The 22244-nt window shown below is 37.9% G+C and overlaps 1 protein-coding gene across 1 annotated transcript in view; it reads left to right on the top strand.

Moving 5' to 3' along the window:
• hs6st3b (heparan sulfate 6-O-sulfotransferase 3b) overlaps nucleotides 1-17707 on the top strand; it is an 82792-nt gene extending 65085 nt beyond the window's left edge. The window contains exon 2 of the mRNA XM_084907679.1: nucleotides 11949-17707. Coding sequence (XP_084763805.1) covers nucleotides 11949-12717 — 769 coding nt within the window. The 3' untranslated portion in view covers nucleotides 12718-17707. The remainder of the gene's footprint in view (nucleotides 1-11948) is intronic.
• The last annotated feature ends 4537 nt before the right edge of the window (nucleotides 17708-22244 follow it).

Below are 22244 nucleotides of genomic sequence, written 5' to 3'. Positions count from 1 at the left end.
TCTGTATTATCGTAGGGTCTTTACCTCCATACAATTAAAACTGAATATATTAAAATTGTATATATTTATGAATAAATTCGACATGTATGACCATTACAGGATTTCATGTAGGACCATTATAATAACAACGTCGACAATTTCTTCTGCTGAATGTGAAGTTTTTTAATATTAAAATTCAAGATATTGTGTCTTCATTGGCTTTATCACATACAGTATTTATATTTAACACCGAGTATATAAATAAGGGATATTATTTAAATATACTGAGTAGTTACTAATTGAGTGTCTTGCAGTCTCAAAGTCTGTTGATACTAATATAACAAATTTCCATTTAACAGTGTCATCCTCAAACATCTTCATGCAAGCATCCAACACAACTCTCAGACTCTCGTTTTAATGAACTGGGATCATTAGAGTTTTATGCAGATTTCATGGGCGTTGGTGTTCTTTCATTCACGCAGCAGAGTGTAATGCAATACATGAAAGCATTAAATTATAATTAACAGTTTTCCTTGAACTTTGTATTTTGATACCTTTTTCTTCTCAGCTGCTGCTGGCATGAATTTTCACCTTCATCGCTTGTTTATATGACACGATTTTTATCAAGTTAATCTGACACAAACTCAGCCATGTTTGAGCTTACGTATGAACGGGATCAGAGATAGGAGCTCTTCACACTTACCAGAAATGCTGTGATGTTTCTCTTTAACATGCATTTTCCATTAGGACATGCTTCTGTTGATGGTAAGCAAATTCTTATTATACAAAGTGTACTGCGAGGTTTATGAATTGATATCACTGCTGCAGTAACAATATACATTGTTTAGTTTGCTTGAATGTTCAAAGAGTGAGCCCCAAGTGGAGATATATATTTTTTTAAATGTTCTCCAATCTAAGTGAGATAAGCATCAGAGTCCAGCATCATTTGTCCTTTGGCACTACAGTGGACAGGCTGATAAAGAAAATACAATAAAGGGCTGCAGCTTCCGGTAGGTAACAGATTACTTTCAAGGTTATTTCTTTCTTTTTTTATCCACAGGATGCTGTAAATTCAAACTTCCTCTGAGAGCTTTGATCTGATTGTTTTCTCTGCTCCGACTGCTCCTGCGTTTCCTGTTCCGTCTAAGACAAACTACCACTAGTTTAACAGATACAGAAATATATGTTTAGAGATGAGCATACACCGCTCGGGCAGGCTTTTTATAAATTTTGGCATAATCATGAAGCATTTCAGGTGAGTTACATCTGCTGTATTATTCAAAGTGTTAGAGTTTTTCATTTACACCATCCTTTTTCTTTGGAAGCCTCTGCTCGTGTGTAGTTGTTATTACTATAATTTAATACACACTGAATGAGGAGTTGTCATAGATGACTGTATCCTTATCTGTGTGGGTCTACCTGAGGTAGTTTAGCTGAGGGCAGTGCCACTGCTGTACCGGGGCTCTGGTGTCATTTTCATTTTCTAGTTAAAAAAAACAAATTCAAAGTCACGATCTGTAAATACTGGAAACAGGGATTGTCGTGCTTAGCGTGTAATTAAAAGAAACGTGCTTTACTGCCTAAGTCCCCGCTGTCTTGGTAATTTAAAGCAAACGCTTCACAGCTGATTTTTATGAAATGCTGTCTTAGTTTTACACCAGATTTTAGACCAAATCTTCCAAAAAGTTCAGCGTGAGACGAGACTTTGTGTTCTTTTTGGTCAGCAGTGGTTTTGTCCTTGGACTCTCACGTGGATGGCGTTTTTGCCCAGTTTCTTTTTTAATGTTGATTCATGAACACTGACCTTAACTGAGGCAAGTGAAGTCTGAAACTTCTTTTATGTTGTTCTGGGGTCTTCTGTGGCGTCCTGGATGAGCTGTCGTTGTGCTCTTGGAGTAATTTTGGTAGGCTGGCCGATCCTGTACGGGGTCACCACCGTTCCAAGTTTTCTCCATTTGTGGATAATGGCTCTAACTGCAGTTCGCTCAGTTCCCAAAGGCTTACACAAGGCTCTCTAACCCTTTCCAGACTGATAGATGTCAGTGACTTTGTTTTTTATCTGCTTTTAAGTTTCTTTAGATTGTGGACCTCTGCTTTATAAAAAATGTGGTTAATCAAAGTTAATGATTTAACAACGGTTAAGGTCAATGACTTTTAAGCTACAAAACTGCATTTTGTAATTACTTTTTGTGTGAAATTAAAACTAGTTTGGTGATCTGAAACATTAATGTGTGACAAATGCAGAGACAACTAAGAAATCAGGAAGGGAACAGCTATTGTATAAATGTTTTTCTTGGTGAAAAACAAGAAGAATTCACCTTTTACTCTTCAGCTTCTCCATCTCAGAGTGAATGAGAATAGTTCGTAGTACATACAGCAAATTATGATTAAAAATAAAAGTTGGGCATAGCCGTCCTGCTTCCTTTGCTGCTAGAGCCACATTAGCGCTCAGCCTGCTATTGACATGCTGAGGGAAAACACCAGGAGCTACCTCTCTGAACTTGTTAAACATGTGCACAGGATTCAGCCCCACTATAGCCATTAATTGTTTCTGCTGTGGTGTTAAAATAATGGCTTTCGTAAGTGTGTTTTCACCACTGAAAAAGAAACAATATCAGAAGATATAAGTAGAAATTTCAAGTAATTACGTCAAAGTAAGATTTTAGTAAGTTGGAAATTTGAGATAAGAAACTGAACCTTTGACTTATGGATGGGAAAAAATGTTTTCCATACTTGTTTTTAAGAATCAGTAATTCAAATTCATTCTGTGTTGAACCATACTATGTAAAACAATTGACAAAGATATACGCTATGACATTGATGTAATAGCCAGACTTTAGTTCAGGGCTGGACAAATGTTAAATAACCAATTTTTCTCTGCATACCTTCTTTTTTGAAAATGATTGCTAGTGGGCACATGTATACTCAGCACTGCTATTGAGGGTCACCAAAATTAAGAGTATAAGGCATCAGGCAACAGATGTAGGCTATGGTGTACAAAAAAAAATGTTCATTTGCTGTATTGTCGACACATTTTTCAGTTGGAGAATGTAATGAATTATTTACAACAACATAATAATAATTTTCCTCAAAATCACAAATTGTGTTGTCCCTATTTTTGTATGAAGGTCCTTGAGCTTAATTAAAATACCTCCCTACTTAATTTAAACTAATCTCAGAGTATCCTCTGCTGTGTGACGACAGGTATTTGCACAACAAGAAAGTGTTACAGGTACAACCTTTTGGGCTTTCAAAGTTTATCATGTTGTTGAAATTCAGGGAATTTTTACTGTATTTGTTGTTGCAAGTTAGTCATCTGAAAACACTGTTTATGAAACAGCATCATAGAAAGGTATAACCATCTTCTGTAACACCTTTCATTTTCCTTCATTTAAAAAAAAATCTTCTCAGCTTGATGTATGTTTTAGTTTTTTAGATATATCTATTTACCATGCTGAAATTGTTTTTTTGAGACAGAATTAGACTAGCGCTGTGTTGCCGTGACTGTCATCAGCTTTTATCAGTGTCATGATTTACCTGACTGGTGAGTCTTCGGAAAATAGCTGCAAGACGAAGAGCGAGAAAGGTGAGTGATGGCTGTTTGTATGCAAGTGCTGCAAGCGGGTGGCAGCGAAGAGAGACAATGCACAGCATAACTAGAGACAAACACAACAGATACAGAGGGAGATTGACGAGTGAAATCAGCAGCGTGATTAATGTGACAACCTTTAAGAAAAGGTTATGGATCCGGGGGGAACACTAATGTCTGTAGGACATGGGGGAGAAGCAGAGGGGAGAAATGGCAGGAGTCAACTGAGGTGAAAAATTACAGGGATACTCATTCATGTGGAGTACTGTACTCTGTACTGTGTCTTCAGAAGTCCACTCCTAGAGATATTTATCTCAATGTATGGTATGTTTTCCCTTTTGAGTGGCAGTGCTGAATATTGTTATTGAGGCTTTTTTACACTCTGTGGAATTTCAATATCATGAAAAAAAAAACAGCCATAATTTAATATACATGAGCTGCAAGATGTTGTACTAACCGCGCATGTTTGGAGGTCTTCTTTACTATTCACAGCTATACTGACTATATCTCATTAAACCTTCTGTTTCTATTTTTGTCTATGCTAATGTTGTCTACTAATAGCAGCTGCTAACAGCTTTTGACTGTGAGTTTGGACTTTTTGACTCTTCCACAACAAATATGAGCAATAAAGTTCAAGTACACAGGGGCCATTTTTAGATATTATTTATTCACCATGAAGCAATTTTTTCATTAGCTTAAAAATTAAACTAACGTTTTACCGACTACATCAGGTAGTGGTTGAGAGCTGTGGTTATTTTTTGGTTGGTTTGTTATGTCATCATTTGCTAGCAATTACATTTTTAGTTTAAAATGATGCAGTACTGGGTTACTTCTTGCTGGGACTAGATTACTTTTTAAATGCCTGTCATGTCTGGTAGCTCTTGCAGTCAGAATCAGGACCATAAATGCACACAGATTCTCTACAGGCTCATCTTAGTTTTATTTTTCTGTTTATACTTTTGATTTAATTTGATTCATTTTAATTGATTTTTTTTTTTTCATTTTTACTGTTATTTAAGAGTATATGTGTAATATGACAAAGTGGTGAGAAAACAGATGAAAAGACAAGAATAAGAAAATAAAATTCTTTTTTTTCACCATAGACGCAAGTTTAAGAGTTGTTCTGTTACTTTTCTATTAATTGTTTTTGTTACTATTTTGCAGGAGGCAGCTGTTTAAGACAGTGATCCAATACACAGGTACTCGTGTTGATCATTTTGATAATTAAAAAGTAAGAATTGATATGGCGTTAATAAGACATATTTAATAATACTGCAATATCCACGTGCCGTGTGTGTACTGTAAGTTGCCATTATGACCCTTAAAGCTGATAGCAGATGTTAGACTTTGGAGATTATTTATTAATTAATTTTTAATTCATCTTCTTCACTTTCGGTATCTGTTCAATGTGATTGGTCTTTTGGAATATTTGACATACTTTTTTGTTAGGGTTTCAGAAACTCTCTCCACCTTGTTGCAAACATATTTTGTTAAACAATGGATAGAAAACACCATTAATAATGTCAAAGATTAGTTAGTTTGACAGCATTTTTTATATTTTTATAATTATTATTACTTTTTATTCTGTAAGTATTATTGTTTTTATTTGATTTTTGATTTGGTTGTTGTTTGCTTTGTAACAGGTTTTTGTCTCAGAAACCAGCTCTTATTCCCAGTAATGGCTGCTTATTGCCGTCTTCCGTCCTAGAAACCCACGTTCGGGGTTCCAGCCCTTGTTTGCTCTAAAATGTATCTGGCACCACTTGCTAAGATCACCAAGCATGGCACAAACACAGAGGGGGCTAACTATAGGAACAAAGTGGATTTGAGATTAGTAGTGCTTCATGTTCTCTGTATCAAATTTGGTTGGGTTGCAGGTGAGAATCTTTAGAGCGTAACTTCAGTGTCACTCACTAGTCACTCCTGATTGTTGTTCAGTCTCTTTTTTTTCCAGTTTTGATCATGTGGAAATTACATTTTCAGCTTTTGACTGAGTTTTTCAAGTCACACACAACTGATAATAAGCAAACGGAGACTTATTTTCAAAGTTCTCCCAAGTTTCTCTCATCTGCAGTGCCCAGAGGTTGTTCACTTTCACCTTGCAGTTCTGCAGCTGTTACTGACTAAATTTAGGATTTTTTTTTTCTTTCCCCAGTAGAAATTACATACAATAGCCTGGGGCTTAAGTCAGGGTCTGATTGGTTAATTAGTAACAAGTGGAAACAGCACTCATGTATCATGGCTCAACACCTCACCCATTTGAATTGCTCAACAAACCAAAGATATGAGGTTGATTTGAATATTGCTTATAATCACGTCCAGGTTACGGCACAGAAGTGCGCAGGCCTCTCTCTGCTCTAACTTCAGCCGAACATTATGCGTTAATGTTCCCATCGCTCATAGCACGAAGTTGACCGAGAGCCCCTTAATGGCCCCCGTAGACGAGTGGCACGTAACTTCAACATCTGACTAACGAATGTGGCTGGGGCCCTTTGAGGCGTTTTATCCCCTCCACTCACCCTACCCACAATTCCTGACTGCTGCTCTAAAATGTTGAGAGGCTCAAAATGACACAGGGGGGATGAGCATAACAGAACATACAGCGGGGAAAGTAGTAAAGATGAATATGAACCTATAAATTAAAATGCTCTAGAATATAGAGTAATTAAAGAGACATTAGATGTGATACACTCGTTTATAATCTTTAAAGTCTTGCAGGGATCAGGCAGTGTAATGCTAATCATAAATACACCCCGGCTCATATGAGGCAAGGTATTAAAATAGACGGACAACAACAAGCACTGAGATATTTTGAAAAGACTCATAAGGAAGATGCTGCCAAATAGGAGAATGACATTTTGATTCTGCTGTTTTCATCCTCACTATGTGACTGTAACAATCAGAGATTGATGTTACATGTCCTCCATAATCAGACTGACTCTCTTGACTGTGGCGGCTTCATGATGGGAAATATGTTCATATATTAGCAGTAAAAAGATGTAAAACAATGTTATTCTTGATGCTCCTGAACCACAGAGGAATAATGGAGAGAAATCAAGGCTGTTACATTGTGAGAATAAATCAGAGAAGTCAAGAGACAGTAAGAGCCTTCACCCAATACAAAAGCACCGCTTCACCACCACCACTCCCTATCACACAAGCACGGCGTCTACATCCCAAAGGCATTAGTCAGTCCCATTGTTGTACTGGGACCTGGTCCGTCTTTACTTATTTACTGCTCAGTGCGTTAGTCTTTGCTCTGAACCACTTTTTGCCCTGCTCACAGCAATATATTGTTTTGCTTTTCCCTATTGTCTAGCCCACCCTTAAGCACCTACAACAATATCCAACTCCCACACACAAATGTCTTGATAAGTGAATTCAGTTTGTCCACTTTCAAACAAGATGAGCTCAGGCTGAAAGTGAAATGTCCTTTTCAGCAGCCTGCAATCAGGGAGAAGCAGTGGGCTGGAATTGTGTCACTGAGGCTAATTACAGGCAATTAAAAGCCAGTTGTCTGTTCACTGTCACCGGCTGAGGCTGGAACTACCCGTTTCTTTATGTAGTATGGGTTTAGGAGGTTACATTTCTTTGACAATATTCATTGAACAGCACTTCAGGGGTCGGCAGCTTCAGTCGGTTGGTGGATCTGATGGTCACTGAACAACTGGATTGATTGCTATGAAATTCTCATACAAGTATTCAGGGTTCGTACAGCATGAAATCAGTCCCCTGATTTTTCTTGTACACGAGGCTGTTTTTGTTTTTAGGAACATATCTCATGTCAGTTTTGGATGGATAGCCACATAATCCAAACTAATTTCAACAATAATTTACCCGTCGCCATGCATTTTTAATAACCCGACTCTCTGACATATCCTGGAGTGCCATCTGATTCTGATCTATCTATAAAATGATGTTACCATGAGTGCTTGGTTTATTGTTTTTGTCTGTGAACTATTAAATTTGCTAAAATGAGTATGGTCAAAACAGAGCATTAAAATGTTAGAGTTGTGATTGTATTAAATATGCTCTTACTCTCTCTCCGAGTGTGCAGCATGAGTATATTGATATTTACTACGTATAAGCTGTTTCAAGCTTACAGAAAATTATTAGATTTTTGTGCACAGAGGAAATGTTTTTCCAAAAGAATAAAAAATAAAATATATCGTTTATACTCCCGTGAAACTGTTCTGTCACATTCCATAACAGTTTTTTGTAGCTTTCAAGCTCTTTGTTAGCACTTTCTTGTCCTACCGTGAATGTCGTTAAACCGAACAAGGCTACATCCGCGTCTGTTACTTTGCTACAAGTTGTTTCTGGTTTATTTTCACATCCAAAAAGGAACGATACAACAAAAATGTCTTTATCTCTTTGTGGTTTAACACGAATTTGTGGTTTAACCTCTTGAGACCCTGCGTCCCCTTATGGGAACATTCCATTTAGGTTTTTCTGTACTTTCTGCTTCATTCTGCTTAATAAAGCGTTTCATAGTTAGTTGTGTCCCGAATTCAACAAGTGGCACAAAAACAAACCAATGGAGGCCCAGTAGAGTGCAATCAGATAAAGAGTTTATTAAGAACACACGTGCGGGAAGAAGTCCACAGCATCACATCTGTGGACTTCTTCTGCCAAAAATACACAGAGAATGGTTTATATATCATCAGGGTTAAACGCCCCTTCTGGCGTTCTATAACATATTTTTGTATTTCTAAGAACATCATTTGCATCTTGTACAGACAATGAGACAATTTTGAGAGCTAAGGTCAGACACAGAAGTTCCTCTTTCTAACATCTTTTCCCAAATATGGCGATGATTTCAGGCCCTGGAGATACCCGTGGACTTTTCTTCTTTTTGACCCATCTTCTGTCATCTGTTGCTAAGTAAACTCAAGTGCCACAGGTTACAACAAGAAGCTGAATACATTCAGGCCTTCACTCAAGCCTGTTTCTAGATTATATGTACTATATGTGTTTTGTAAGCGTGTATGCACTTTTAACCTTCTATAGCTCCAAGTCACCTACACAATAGATTGTGAAGACATCGCGCTTCACAAAGCTTAAAACCTTCTTTAATAGACTGAGCATCAACACTGAATGAGCACAAACATGCAATGTGTATAAAATGGTCTTAGCTGTACCTGTAATAAAAGGTTAATGTAAAGTCAGGAGGTTTTAATAAACATCTTAATGCAGTATCAATACTATAGATTATATCATTAATGATGCAGAATATATTGTAGCCATAAAATAATTTCTTTAATTCCACAGTTGCAATGGTGACTTTATTGGGTTACGATGTAAAAAAAAAAAAAAAAAAGCACAAAAACTCGCTGTCAACCTAAGAAGTGATGCCTTTTTAAAATTACTTTCTGTTCAGAGATGATCTTTCATTTTTATACTAATCAGGTCTAGCTAATCCCAGATAGCTTGGAGAAATTAAAAATGCATCCCAAACAAGATCTCAGGAGGTTGCGATTCTTCCTCTAAAACTAAAGGCCTTTTTTATGATTTTTAAAATGCAGAAAGTTTTCTGTTATCGTTTCCTGTATTTACTAATACAGTACTATCACATCACCATGACATTGCCTTTGATGGGGCCTGTTTGTCTTTTTGTCCCTGTGTAATAAACAGCAGACTCCATAGCTCTATCGTGCTACTAAGTCTAAAACTCTGTACTGAACCTTTGTGCTTCTTTTTTGTTTTCGTTGTGTTTTTTTGTATTTTTTGTGTTTTTTTCCTGGCTTTGTTGTGCACGGGAAGAACATTGCATTATATTTTGATGTGTCCCTATAACACCACCACTGAAGTACATCAGCACACTACTCTAAGCACTACAATTTTTTTAGTATTCTTTCTGAGTTCTTCGAATATATTTTTTTTATTTGTTATTTGAGTCACTTTGAATGCCCAAGAACCTGCTTAGAATAAATATGTATGGATTACAGATACAGAGTGTGTGTTGTTCTCTTAAAAAATGCTCAAAGTAGCTCTTTGATCAATTATTGAGAACGTGAAGCTTATGATAAAAAAAAAAACAAACTTTAAATGAATAACAAATACCTTTTTATAGCCATTGAATCAAATTACTGCAAGACATTTTTCTGTTGTGTCTGTCAGATATAGCTTTCATTCACGTGCTATCAAGCTTCTTCCATGTCCATTAAATACGTCTGTATAAATTACGCTGGACTTTAATATTCCTGTCAGCACCTGCTTCTTACTCAGTTCCACTCCCCACTTTAGTTTCCATTTTTATCCATACTTTTAAATTCCTCTTTCATCTCTGTTTAATGGCCCCAGTTTAGTTTGTGCTCCACTGAAGTCATGCTGCTGCTGCTGCTGCTGCTGCTGCTGCTGCTGCTGCTGCTCCTTTAGAGATGAGCATTCTGGGGCAGAATGAGCCGCAATATGCCTCCTATCCATTATTGATCCATGATTAACTAGAGTTCAGCGGGGTTCTGGATTTCAGCACGCTAAAATAGGCTGGGAAATCTTGGCAAGTGGATGCCAAGATTTGGCGCCACTTTGCCGTAAAAGACAAGCTGCACTTTTCCTACAACAGCCTTACAGTGTGGTTTTTTTCTGTTTTTTGTGAGAAGTAACTGTGAGGGTGGTACTGGTGTTACCACAGGTCAGAAGTAAAAGAATCCTGTCAGCGTATCCCCCCCCCCCCTCCCCCCTCAACAGCCATCTGTATCACTCAGGGAAAGCCTCCTCGAGACAGCTCTGCACACCCACTGATCCTGATGTATTTTGACATTGATGGTGCACACAACTGACCTTTGGGCTGTCGAGTGCACTCAAACAACACTTGCTGCATGTGTTTATGTCCCTAGTCTAATGAGGATGTATCTGCAGCCAGCCTACTCCAGGAGCAAGTGCCAGTATGCAGCTGCTGCTACCGGGGATGTAATGACAGCTTCTTGCCTGACTCATACTGGGTAACATTTCAGGAGTGGTGTTCCTTTGGCACTGTTAAGATGAATCTTCATCGCATAAACTCACTTGCATGTTCTTCATTTAGAATTTATGCCATTCTTACATGTGATCAACTTCATATTCTCTCTGCCTTAAAATGTTTTTAATTAAAATGGAATTAATAAAATGTTAATATGGGGTGAAAATGCCAGCTGCATGCTTGGAAGTGCCTCCGGTTTACCAAAAATTAAAGTATACCAAGTGTATTGTGTGCAGATAATACTTCACAACCCCTTATCCTTTTCCCGTACTCAATCCTACCAGACGAATAAGCAAAGAGAACTCTTTGTGTAACTTTTTTTTCTCACTCTTGGGTAAGACTGTGCAGATATTTGCTCTTCTGAAAGCACTGAGGCAGCATTGAGAGCTGCTTTGGTCTTGGGGTGAAATCTCAGCAGTCGCACGCCACTTTACCTGCCCGGAGTGCTCTCAGGGGGGCGGCAGCGTCATTAAATATGCATGAATCTCACGGGGAATCATCTTAGGAAAGCTTTACCTAGCCAACACCTGTCTGATCTTTGTTTTTCATCTGAATGGGCTTTGACGCAGCTCCAGTACAGCATTTGCTTGTAGAGGTCAGACTGGTACGAAGGACAGTCGTAGCATCAGTTGAGTAGGTTGTCACTGTGAAGTGAAAACTAAAATCTTCTATGTAATTTGTGCGCTCGCCCTGTGACAACTGGGATAGGTCGCTGCTTTTTATGTTTTTAGTATAGAGACTGATTGTCAACCGCAGAGCTTTGTCACTCACTCTTTTTTTGCATATACACCTTTGTCGACACTGCAACAATCTTATGCATTGAAGTTGTGTTTGGTTCTTTGTTTTCCATATTGAGTGAAAATGACATTTTCACTGGCATTTTCACTTGGGTTGTGTGTGGGGGTGTTTACCATTTGTTCATCAGCAAACAAAAAAAAGCAAATCAGATGTGTTCTCTTCTATAAGCCCTGCTGTTGATAACAACAGGATACTCATTTAAATGTGCTACAGATTTCAAACGCGACAGCTGAAACCTCATTATTTTTGCAAAAATGACATGTTTAGGATTTAGCTGGGTCAGTTTTACCCACTTTCTCCATGACTATGGGTTACTCTGTGTCTTGAATCCCAATTATTCTCTGTGTTGGCAGGTGGAAGAAATCTGTGGAATGGAAACAGCCCTATTTCAGTTTTGTAAATTCATTGCTCAAACACAGAGGCAAGGGTTCAATTTTCAAGGGCAATATATAGAAACCAACTGTAACAACCTCATTAGTGAGAGTTTCAGTTTTCCAATTAGCATTCAACCTTGAAGTTTTATGCTCAGACAAAAGTCACCATCTGTCAGCACAATGCAGGGCGACCCTCTGTGATAGTGATGCGCTCACAGCTCTCTAACTGTGTTTGTTTTGGCTGCAGGAACTTCTACTACATCACCATGCTGCGCGACCCAGTCTCCCGCTACCTGAGCGAGTGGAAACATGTCCAGAGAGGAGCCACATGGAAGACCGCCCTCCATATGTGTGATGGACGTTCACCCACCCAGGACGAGCTGCCCACCTGCTACAGTGGGGATGACTGGTCCGGCGTCACCCTGACAGAGTTCATGAACTGCCCGTCGAATTTGGCGAACAACCGTCAGGTCCGCATGCTGGCTGACCTGAGCCTGGTGGGCTGCTACAACCTGTCCTCCATGAACGAAAGCCAGCGCAACCACATCCTTTTAAGCAGCGCCATGAGCAACTTGAAGAACATGGCTTTCTACGGCCTGACCGAGTTTCAGCGTAAGACCCAGTACCTGTTTGAGCGGACGTTCAGCCTGCGCTTCATCTCTGCCTTCACGCAGATTAACAGCACGCGAGCTGCCAACGTGGACCTGAGCGAGACTGTGCGCAAACGTATCGAGGACCTCAACTACTTGGACATGCAGCTGTACGAATATGCAAAGGACCTGTTCCTCCAGCGTTTCCAGTTCACCCGCCAGAGGGAGCACCAGGAAGTGCGCTTGAAGAGGCGCGAGGAGAAGCGCTGGCTGCGGGAGCAGAGAGACCAGGTCAGGCCTTGGCCGCCAAAACACAGAGGCGGTGGCAACAGAGGCGGGAGAGTGGGAGGAGGTTTTGAGAAGGAAACTGAGAGTGACTTCCCAGCCACCACCGAGGACTACACGAGCCAAGTAGCCCGCTGGTGAGGCGCTGGTCCGATAAAGAGAGAGGAGCAAGAGAGAGCGGTGGATGGAGATTCGCAGTGGACTAGTTAAAAGAAACGTTGGACTCTCTCTTGTGCATCTTATGTCTCTCTTTGTGTCTCACCATTAACTTGTCTGCTGAATCTATCTGTTTTGTCAGCTTCAGTGTGATCCAAGTGCTCCGCTATTTCTTTAAGAAAACTGCCAAGTTTGAGCCTTGCAGCAGCTCTGTCTTGGAGTACCTTTGGTGTCTTAATCTTTAAATGCTGTTTATTTTTGTCAATTAATTATCGCCCCGGTTCTTTATAAACTGTTGAATGAGATGATAAATTGGTGTGAAAGAAAAGAAGAAGAAGAAAAAAAATGCTGCCAGAGACATTGCATTGAGTTCTTTTTATTTATTTATTTCGTTTATTTTGGCATTCAACATTGATGAATGTCACCGAAGTCAGCATCTACTGTATGTTGCAACTGTTAGAAAATATGACATATGAAAGTTGTGTTAGGGGAACTGGTGGCTGCATGTCACACATCTACTTTGTACTTACAACTGGGGAGAGCGATTTCCAAAAGACACAGAGTCAAAGTGAATAGTGAAAACACTGAATCTGTTTTCCTTTAACTTAAAGTCAGGGAAACCTTCACTTCACATATTGTATGCATGCAGTACCCATCCTTTAAACCAAATTATAAAAAGGTCTGTCGCTATTGCTTTGTTTGCTGTGCAATATATATTTTATTTTCTCAAGCGCAATACCTTGCAGACTTTAACCCCCCAGCTCCAAAGACAACACAAAGGCAGTCACACAGCAGTTAGATGGCATCCAGCTGAACAAAATAACTTCAGTCATTTCCTGTACTGTTGGTAGAACATTGTATCTGTGGTGGGGGAGGAGAAAAAAGGCATATTTTCTGAGTAATTCCTTTTTGAAGTAGTCAGTTGCAGAGATAAAAAGTTGGTAAATAGTACAGGTGATGAAATGTGTCAGTGTGGCTGGTATGTGGCTTGACTGTGAATGAGTTGATCAGCATTCAGTTCCCATGCTCCTCTCCGTCACACTGGCTGCTTTTACATATTTGTAGAGCTGACGGCAACTGCACTGTGGGCAGTGAGAGTGCTCTAACTCCAGCAGAGTGCCAGGATACAAAGACAAGCCTCAAAGCAGATAGTTGGAGAAAAAAAAAAATGTTATTTCCTCTCCCTGATAGTTTCCAGTCCCTTGAATCCATCATGTTTTTATCTGGTTAAATAGGCTTCAGTGTGATGCTTTTTATGTTCCTTATCTCTCATTCAGTCACAACCTGTGCTTATCAAATTAAATGTTCACTAAATGTCAGCACTGGAGTCTCACGGCCGCTGCTATTTTAACACTAATTTCTCGTGTTTATTCTCTAAATGCAGTTGCTTCAAAACACCTCGTGCGGTACATTTTTGTTTGATTTTGTCATGTTTGAATGATTCATCCAGCCGGTGCAGCAAATGTGTTAAATGCATACTGGTGTAGTGTTTAGAGGTGAATGGGTACACCTGCCTATATGGATATATTTCAGTTCGGCGAGTGTGTGGATGGATGGGGCAGACGAAAGATGAGGTGTATAACACATTAATAACAGTCAAGTGTTTCAAGTGTACCTAACCATGTTACAGCTCCGAACACTGAACAGCTATTTGCATCATTCAGATTTCATATAGCCATGCCATTTGTGGTGTATCAGAGGAACATTGATTAAGTGTCTGATTAATGATAATGGGGATTGCAGGACATTTTCAACCAAACAAGCATTAAGGTTTTAAGTTCATTGTTTCTTTAAGTATCATAACATTTTATTTAATAAAGTACAAGTAAGGCTTTTTTTCTTTTTTCTTTTTTTTTTTACTGTACTTACTATTTGAACGGGTGCTTTTCATCACTGGATTATATTGACAATACCCTGGCACTCTAGCCCTGATTAAAATTATGTCTCTTGAAAAACGGCCAAAACCGATTCAGCTTAAAGGCTTTTTGAGAGAAAAAAAATACTGATCACACCCATGGCCCAGTAAGCATCCCTTCAGTCAAAACTGTGATATACATGAGACTGTCCACTCACTACAATGCTGTACTATTGCATAGTGTGTACTGTATGTCTTGCATGCTGCACTGTGACATTTTCTGTACAACCATAATGACAACAAAGTTGATTTGCCTGTGATGAAAATACTAATGCTGCATATCAACTGCATTGTTACACCCAGCTGGCGACCTGTCCTTTGCTGCGTGATTGGTGCAGCAGGTGACCAGGTGTCTCACGTTCTGTAGGTGTGCAGATTGTTTTTCATTCCCTGCCCCCACACATCCCACACATTTAGACAATGTCCCAAATTTAGACTCGATTTAGTTTGGAAATTGAACACATCTCAGATAAAGCAGCTCAAAACGACATGATAATGAGGGCTTAAAGGACTACTAGACAGAACAATAGCAAGAGCCCAGGAGTCTACAATCACATAAGATCAAAAACAAAGCAAAAGCTAACTTTTGTACATTTGTCATTTGCATGATTATTGCATTAGTAACATATCCCACAAATCCCACAAATTTAATTTGCCATTTATTGGCTCAAAGAGGATGTATTATTATGTTGTTTAAAAATGGGGATTTTTCTGAGTTTGTTTGGAAAAAATATAATCAGACACATTAAAATGGGAAAAAAAATTGAAATAAACCTAACCATAAAGAAATGTTGGCCAATCAAAATCCCACAAATAATAGCACAACAGCACAGTCTGATGTCAGGAAGGGAAATAAAGTTATGAGATAAAAAGTCTTTGTTTTTGTGTTCACGTGTAAATGCAGAAATTGAGTTTTCAAAGGAGTTTTTATCTAAAACACTGTTAACATGAGGATGAAGGGCCAAAACACACAGAAAAGACTACGTTTACCAAAATGCCTGTTTATGTGTGGACAGCTTTAGTGTGCTGAGTTGTGGTTATAAAAGCAATTGCGTGTACATACATACATATTTCCTGTTGTACCATTTATTGTTGTGTGCAATCAGCACCATAATACATAAGGTTGTAATCTAGGTAAGCTAGTGAAGTAATGTGGCATGTTAGCCAACTAGCATCTACAACAAGATGGGATTCTTACAGTTTTTCTACCTGCTACCATAAAATTATAAACCATCTAATATAAAAACAGTATCTATGGGATGGACACAGCCATCCTGTTATCACTGACTGGTTAGGTCCTGAAGCTGTGAGCTTTTTGAATGCAGCTGTCTTGGATGAGCAGATACATTAGCAACCTGCTTTATCATCTATTTGACACATTTTGGGACAATAATTTTCAAAATGAACACGATTGTGTATTTAATAAAACTTGAAACTTGCAAATGAAACCAAGTATGTCTGGGAAAGTGTGCACTGAGGTCTTAGCTTAAGAGAGCAATAAAGTTGCTTTCCTAAAGACTTCCAAACCAGAACAGTCGCCAGCTGCTGGCTAGGATTTTTACTTGCAACATATTGTTTTCTTTCACAGGAAGTATTCAAGACTTCTCCTGAGATTATTTAAATGAATGGGGAGAGAGCCATTATTTTAATTTCAGTGGTCACTTGGCCATAAATAGATAGGATTTTTTTTTTTAATGCTTTAAAACGTTGGTGATTGTCCAAGAGCTACAAAGTGTTTCTCTTTTCCGGCATTTTTTATGTGAGCACACACTTACACGGCATTATTGCTTAATTAACAGCTCATTGCAGAGCGCCAGTCATGCTGACGTGATCAACGTCTCTGTGTCATGTCACTCTCTTATGATGTCTCTGGCTGTATTCCACGTAGCTGATTGGGTTCCTGTCCCTGTGATTTTAATGTGGTAACACCTGTGCTTTTATGACAACTAAAAGTGTGTGCTGTGAAAAAGCCTATTGTACTATATTATCTTACAGAGTTTAAATGCATTTTTAAGCACTTGGGGTATGCATTTCTACTGCCATCTAACCATAAGCTGATTTCTTTTAACGTCATCAGCTGCCAAAAGGATGTCTGTGTCTTTATATTACAGACTCTAATTAACAGTATAGTAATTTTATTGCACAATTTGGACAGAGGTAATTGCAGTAGAAGAAAACTAGGGAATTGTATAAAGCGTTACCATTTCTGCACTGCAGTGCTGCACTGCTGTGTGAAAGCAGAATTACAGTGTTCCCCTCATGACAGATGGCATGAGCAGAAACGCCACATAGCTACTAATGAAACACTTGTACAGACTCGAGTTTTCTATAACGTGGGTGTGCATGTGTGTTGGTATATTGGAGGAACGGGAACAGGGGGCATAGTTGTGTGGATCTGTTGTTATTTTGTTTAAAAATAAGTCATTACCTAGAAATGGTGAGTATCTGTTTTTTCAAAAAATGAGATCTCGTCAGTTTATGGATCCAGTTTTTTGTTTTCTAGTTGCAGGGTGCACTTTCTTCATCGCGCTCTTATCTACGGCACCCCTTCATCTCTTTCTGGCCACAGAAAAATATATGTTTACTTGTTGAAAATGATTAAAACAAGAGTACGCCGGTGAAATTTAAGCTCCTTATCGCTGTGATTTCTGAAGATCTGCATCACCAAATGACATTCTAAAAAGACTTTCCACCAATTAGAGAGGTGTAAATAAAGTGATGAAAAAAAGCATGAATTTTCACTCTAAATTAAAACCACTAGTCCCAGGAATGTCTGACATGCCATGTTGTTAAAGGAGGATTTCAGTGAACTTGTCCATGAAAGAGTGTCTGTCTTAGAAGCTGATTTATCTGTTTTTTAAAATGGTTTTATGTGTCGCTGGAGAGAGCACTCTTAGTGTAAGACTTTCTATGTACATATTAAAAGTCTTGTGATGAAAAAAACAATCTAAAGGCTGTTTGGCGTGTTATATTTAATCAGCCATTTTCTTGTCAGACCTTAAAAATATGAGCAAGTCCTGCTTAACACATCTGAAATAAATGCATTGAATGGCCATGAGATTATGATGTGTGCTGTTTTATCAAGCTAGGATTCGTTAACAGCTATTTATATTTTTCTTTTTATTAATTTATGCACTTGTCCACTATATATATATAGGACAAGGATTTTTTTGGAATTTTTACCATCAAGCATTTAATTTTCTAGAAAAAAAGTAATGATAAAAAATATTTTCTGAAGCTTGTTTTCAAAAATTCACAAACCATCCCATGCAGAATTTACACAAGTCAGTTTCAACCACTACACCTCCATTGTGTTAATGCAGCTTAATGCATGAGTCAAGCAATTAACAGAAAAATCACTGTCGTCTTACAGTATGTTGACAGAATAAATTGCAAGACTGCTTGCAACAAATTCTCGTGCGTCTTGCAAAACGTCAAAGACACGTTGCACATGACGTATGTTTAGAATTAAAAAATACATAATTGCAGAGTTTATACTCAAGTGAATGTTTTCATTTGTACTGATGAGGAAGTAATATGTCAAAGTATGTACACGGCTTTCATAACACCTAATTAACGGTGGTGTTTTTATTATGATACTGTCGCAACTTTTAATTTTAACAGAAAAATCCTCTTGTAGATGTTTATTTCCTTGAAGCCAGTTGATATCAAGTGAAAACCGCAGATAATAGCAGACGTTATGGATTTTCTCTAATGTATGAATATGAAAGTAGAGTATTTTTTTAAAGAGTCACACTAAACCTGATTGTTATCTAATTAGATCACTAATTTGGCAGTAAGTGCAACAATATTACCCAACAAGTACATTTATTACCCTCCTCTATGAAAACCTAGTGCCTCTGTGCTGTATTGAATTAACTGCATAAAGCACCTCACATTGCATATTACAGCTGTGTCTCTACTAACATACCCAAGCTTCTCTGTCCCCTAAGGTTTATATGGCTACTTCAGCATTTTAGCAGCAAGTCATTTCCACCCAGATGGTATGACTGTATTATCTTCAGTGTTTAACCATAGGAAGTGTGTAATGACTTGAAGATAATCGTGTTGCTTGAAATCAGTGCTTTACTTCCTCAGCTTTTATTGTCAGCGCAAAATCTGGTGCCTGATACCGTACACGGGTACGCAGAAGCAAAACAGCTCTAAGAACATCTCTGACAGTGTTTACTGCCCATCCACATCAAATTCAGACTCACAGTCGAGCTGGAGCCTATGCCAGCTGTCACAGAGACAGACAATGTAGAATCACCAATTAACTTAACGTGCGTGTTTTTGGACTGTGGGAGGAAGCCAGAGTACCTAGAGACAACATGCAAATTCCTGTGGAAGCCAGTGGATTTGAACCCAGGATCTTGAAGCAACAATGCCAACTAATACACAACGTGCTTTTTACTGTATCTTACACCATAGCCAAGAATAAAACAAAATGAAACAGGTAAAAATAAGAACATGCAGGTTCAACTGCATACTTACATGTGCTGCACTGGGCTTTGAAAACACGGTTTAGGGTCACCTGGAATTGTCAGACACACCCACACACACAGACATGATGTATAGTGATCCTCATTTTATCACGCTGACCTTCAGCAAACACAGAATAAGATATAGCCTAACTTACGTCACACTAATGATACCCAACTGTTCTACTGTCCTCATGTTGAGCCTCTGTGTGGTAAGATTTATGGAAATATATTTTGGCAAAGACTGACATCTGCTGGTCACAACATGCAATGTCTTGTAATTAGTTGACAAGCCTTTCGGTTCTGTAAGACCTACCACACAAGACGTCTACATTTTTAAGATGATGTTTCCCAGCAGTCATTTTGGAAAATGGAAATGTATAATGTAAAAGAATATATTATATACATATATATAGTATAAAATGAAATATTTATAGCTCATGTCCTTCTTTTTCAATGTCCTTACCGATGCACTGCAGGGCTTTGTACTGCAGGTCAGTGAACAGAAGCATTAACGTTTAAAACATCCTTTGACAGAGTTGCATTTAATGATTTAATTAAACCTGAAAATGTTACTTCTTAAATAAATTCTGCTATTTTGAAATAGAGTCGACAATCTTCATTAAAACACCTAGATGGTATCAGTGTCAGATAGTTTAAATGTTACAGGAAAAGACAGTTTTATACCTTTTCATTTCTAGCAGCAGAAAACATGTTAGTGAGTGGGTACCTTTTCAATACTTAATATTATTAACAGCATGTATTTAAATGCTGCTGTTGGGATGACATTTCTGAAGAGGTCAGTACAGCATTAATATGGTAGTTGTGAATGCATTATTTTTCAATCATAAAGATCTTTCTTTATTGTTGTTCTCTGCAGCATTGGTTGATGCATCTAATAATAGCAGCAACATCCCCAGATCTTCATTGCCTCCTTGTGGAGAATTACGTGTAATAATTCAATCACAACTCAACCATAAGGTGGCAGACTACGTGAACTCACAAGGCAGGGGGTGCTCTGGCATTAACATCAGTACATAAAGTGTGTGATGGGAGATTCATATAATGGGTTTCTAAGGTGGCTCAGTCCTTTTTTTTTCCATATCAAGAGTAAAGCAAAATTCAAACTCTTCTTAAATCTGTTCTTTAGCAGGTCCTAAACTGTGGAAAATGCAACCTAAGGTGGACAACAAGATGACATATCAAACTCTTATATTATTTATTTATCAAAAACCAGCCAAAATGCAGAAGTAGTGTTGGAAACCTGAGTAAACCCCATTATTCGGCATCTTGTAGAAGCACCTCTAGCAGCAATAACTTGAAGTAATTGTTTTCTATATAATTTTATCAGTCACATTTATCATTGTGGAGGAATTCTGGCCCACTGGTCTTCACAAAGAAGCTTGAATTCATTGACATTTGTGGGCATTAGTCTATGCACAGCTCTCTTGAGAGAGGATTTTAGATATGTCATCAGAAATAACTAGATTGCAGAAAAGTGGTGTAGGAGCCACCTGACACAATTTTCCAGCTTATTTACAGTCCTGTGCCTTCATACAAGGGCTTTATGTAAAAAGGGACAAAACACAATTGCCACAGCTACCACTGGACCTATTATAGTTGCCACCATTATAACTACATTATAACTACATTTTCACAGTTTTAAATTGTTGATTTTTTCTTGATCTGTGGATTGCTGCTAAAATGTTAAATGTTACAAAAGCTGAAGGAAGGCAACAACTATAAAAAGACAACCTAGAATTAAAAACTCCAAAGAATACACACTAAAACAGGATATGTAAGGACGCAGGTGAGCTTGGGATAATAAATTAAAAATAGAAAACAAAACATGAAAAAGAAACACTCAAACGAAGCTTGTCATGCTATGAAAACCAAAGATTCAAAGCGAAAGCAAAGAATTGGCTTACTTTAGAATAAAGGAACACAGTGATGCATGCGCTGACACAAAACCTAAACAATAAACCTTGAAAGATAAGCATTGTTATATTAACTGAGGATTCTGAAATCAAAACAAGAGAAAATCCATGGACCGTGACACTGTGCAGTTTATGTAAAGGATTTTATCTAAAAAAAAATGTGACATTTATGCACATTGAAAGATCTTGTGGACAGTGCTTGAGTAAAAAGGAGCAATACCACAGTGTAATGATATTTGATGCGAGAAAAGCTCCTATAGGAAAACAATAACATCAAGCAGTTTTGAAACACTGGGAGATACTGGTATCTTTGATGCTCCTGAGTCACTGTGCTGGCAGTCTGAATACATTTTAAATATATCTTATATTCAGGTCATAATAGCTCAAGTGATCCTGTTATGATAAGCAGTTTTAACTCTTAACCACAGGCGGCAGTGTAAGGTAATTAAATGGCTACATTTCATCAAGTTCTGTGTTTTGAGAGACTTAAATAGTTTAGTTTTCCCCTGTTTTACCTCAAATGCAGTTTAATTTAGAGGCAAGTACCACCATTAAATGTTCACTACATTAAATAGCTTTAGTTACCTGCAAAATCAGTTTAATAATGGAAATGCAATTAATGAAAAAATGGAAAATACATAAAATTTCAATACATCAACAAATGTATTTTTGTGCAATTGTGTAATTTTGTATGTAATTTTCATGTTTTTTGTGATGATGTACTTTGTCCTCAGCTGTATATATATATATATATATATATATATATATATATGCATTAAAATTAGCTTCACTCGGAACATAAATAAATGCTTAGTGTAAACATTTAGATGCATAAATCTGAAATATCCCCTTCTGTTTAGTAAGCATGTGATATGAATATTTGTGCATTGTCCCTGTAGGACCTTTACTGGTACCCGGTTACTGCAAGCACGAGAGTTGGGTAATGTTTTGGATGTTTTGTTATAATGAAATCAGCTTGTACGTTGGCCATAAAAATGTGTTTAATAGGTGCACAGTTAGTATTGAGATACATGTTCAAATAGATGTTTTTGTTATTGGAAGAGAGACTTAAGCAGATTGATGTACAGAGAAAAATGGATACTTATTTATTCTACTGACAGCTAAATAACAGTAAAAAAAATATCCATTGAAATGCATGGGACATCTGAAACAAAACAA

Source organism: Perissodus microlepis, chromosome 16, assembly GCF_051167445.1.
Source record: "Perissodus microlepis isolate ML-2025 ecotype Zambia chromosome 16, ASM5116744v1, whole genome shotgun sequence".
Taxonomy (NCBI): Eukaryota; Metazoa; Chordata; class Actinopteri; order Cichliformes; family Cichlidae; genus Perissodus; species Perissodus microlepis.
This window is presented reverse-complemented; position numbering and strand designations above follow the sequence as displayed.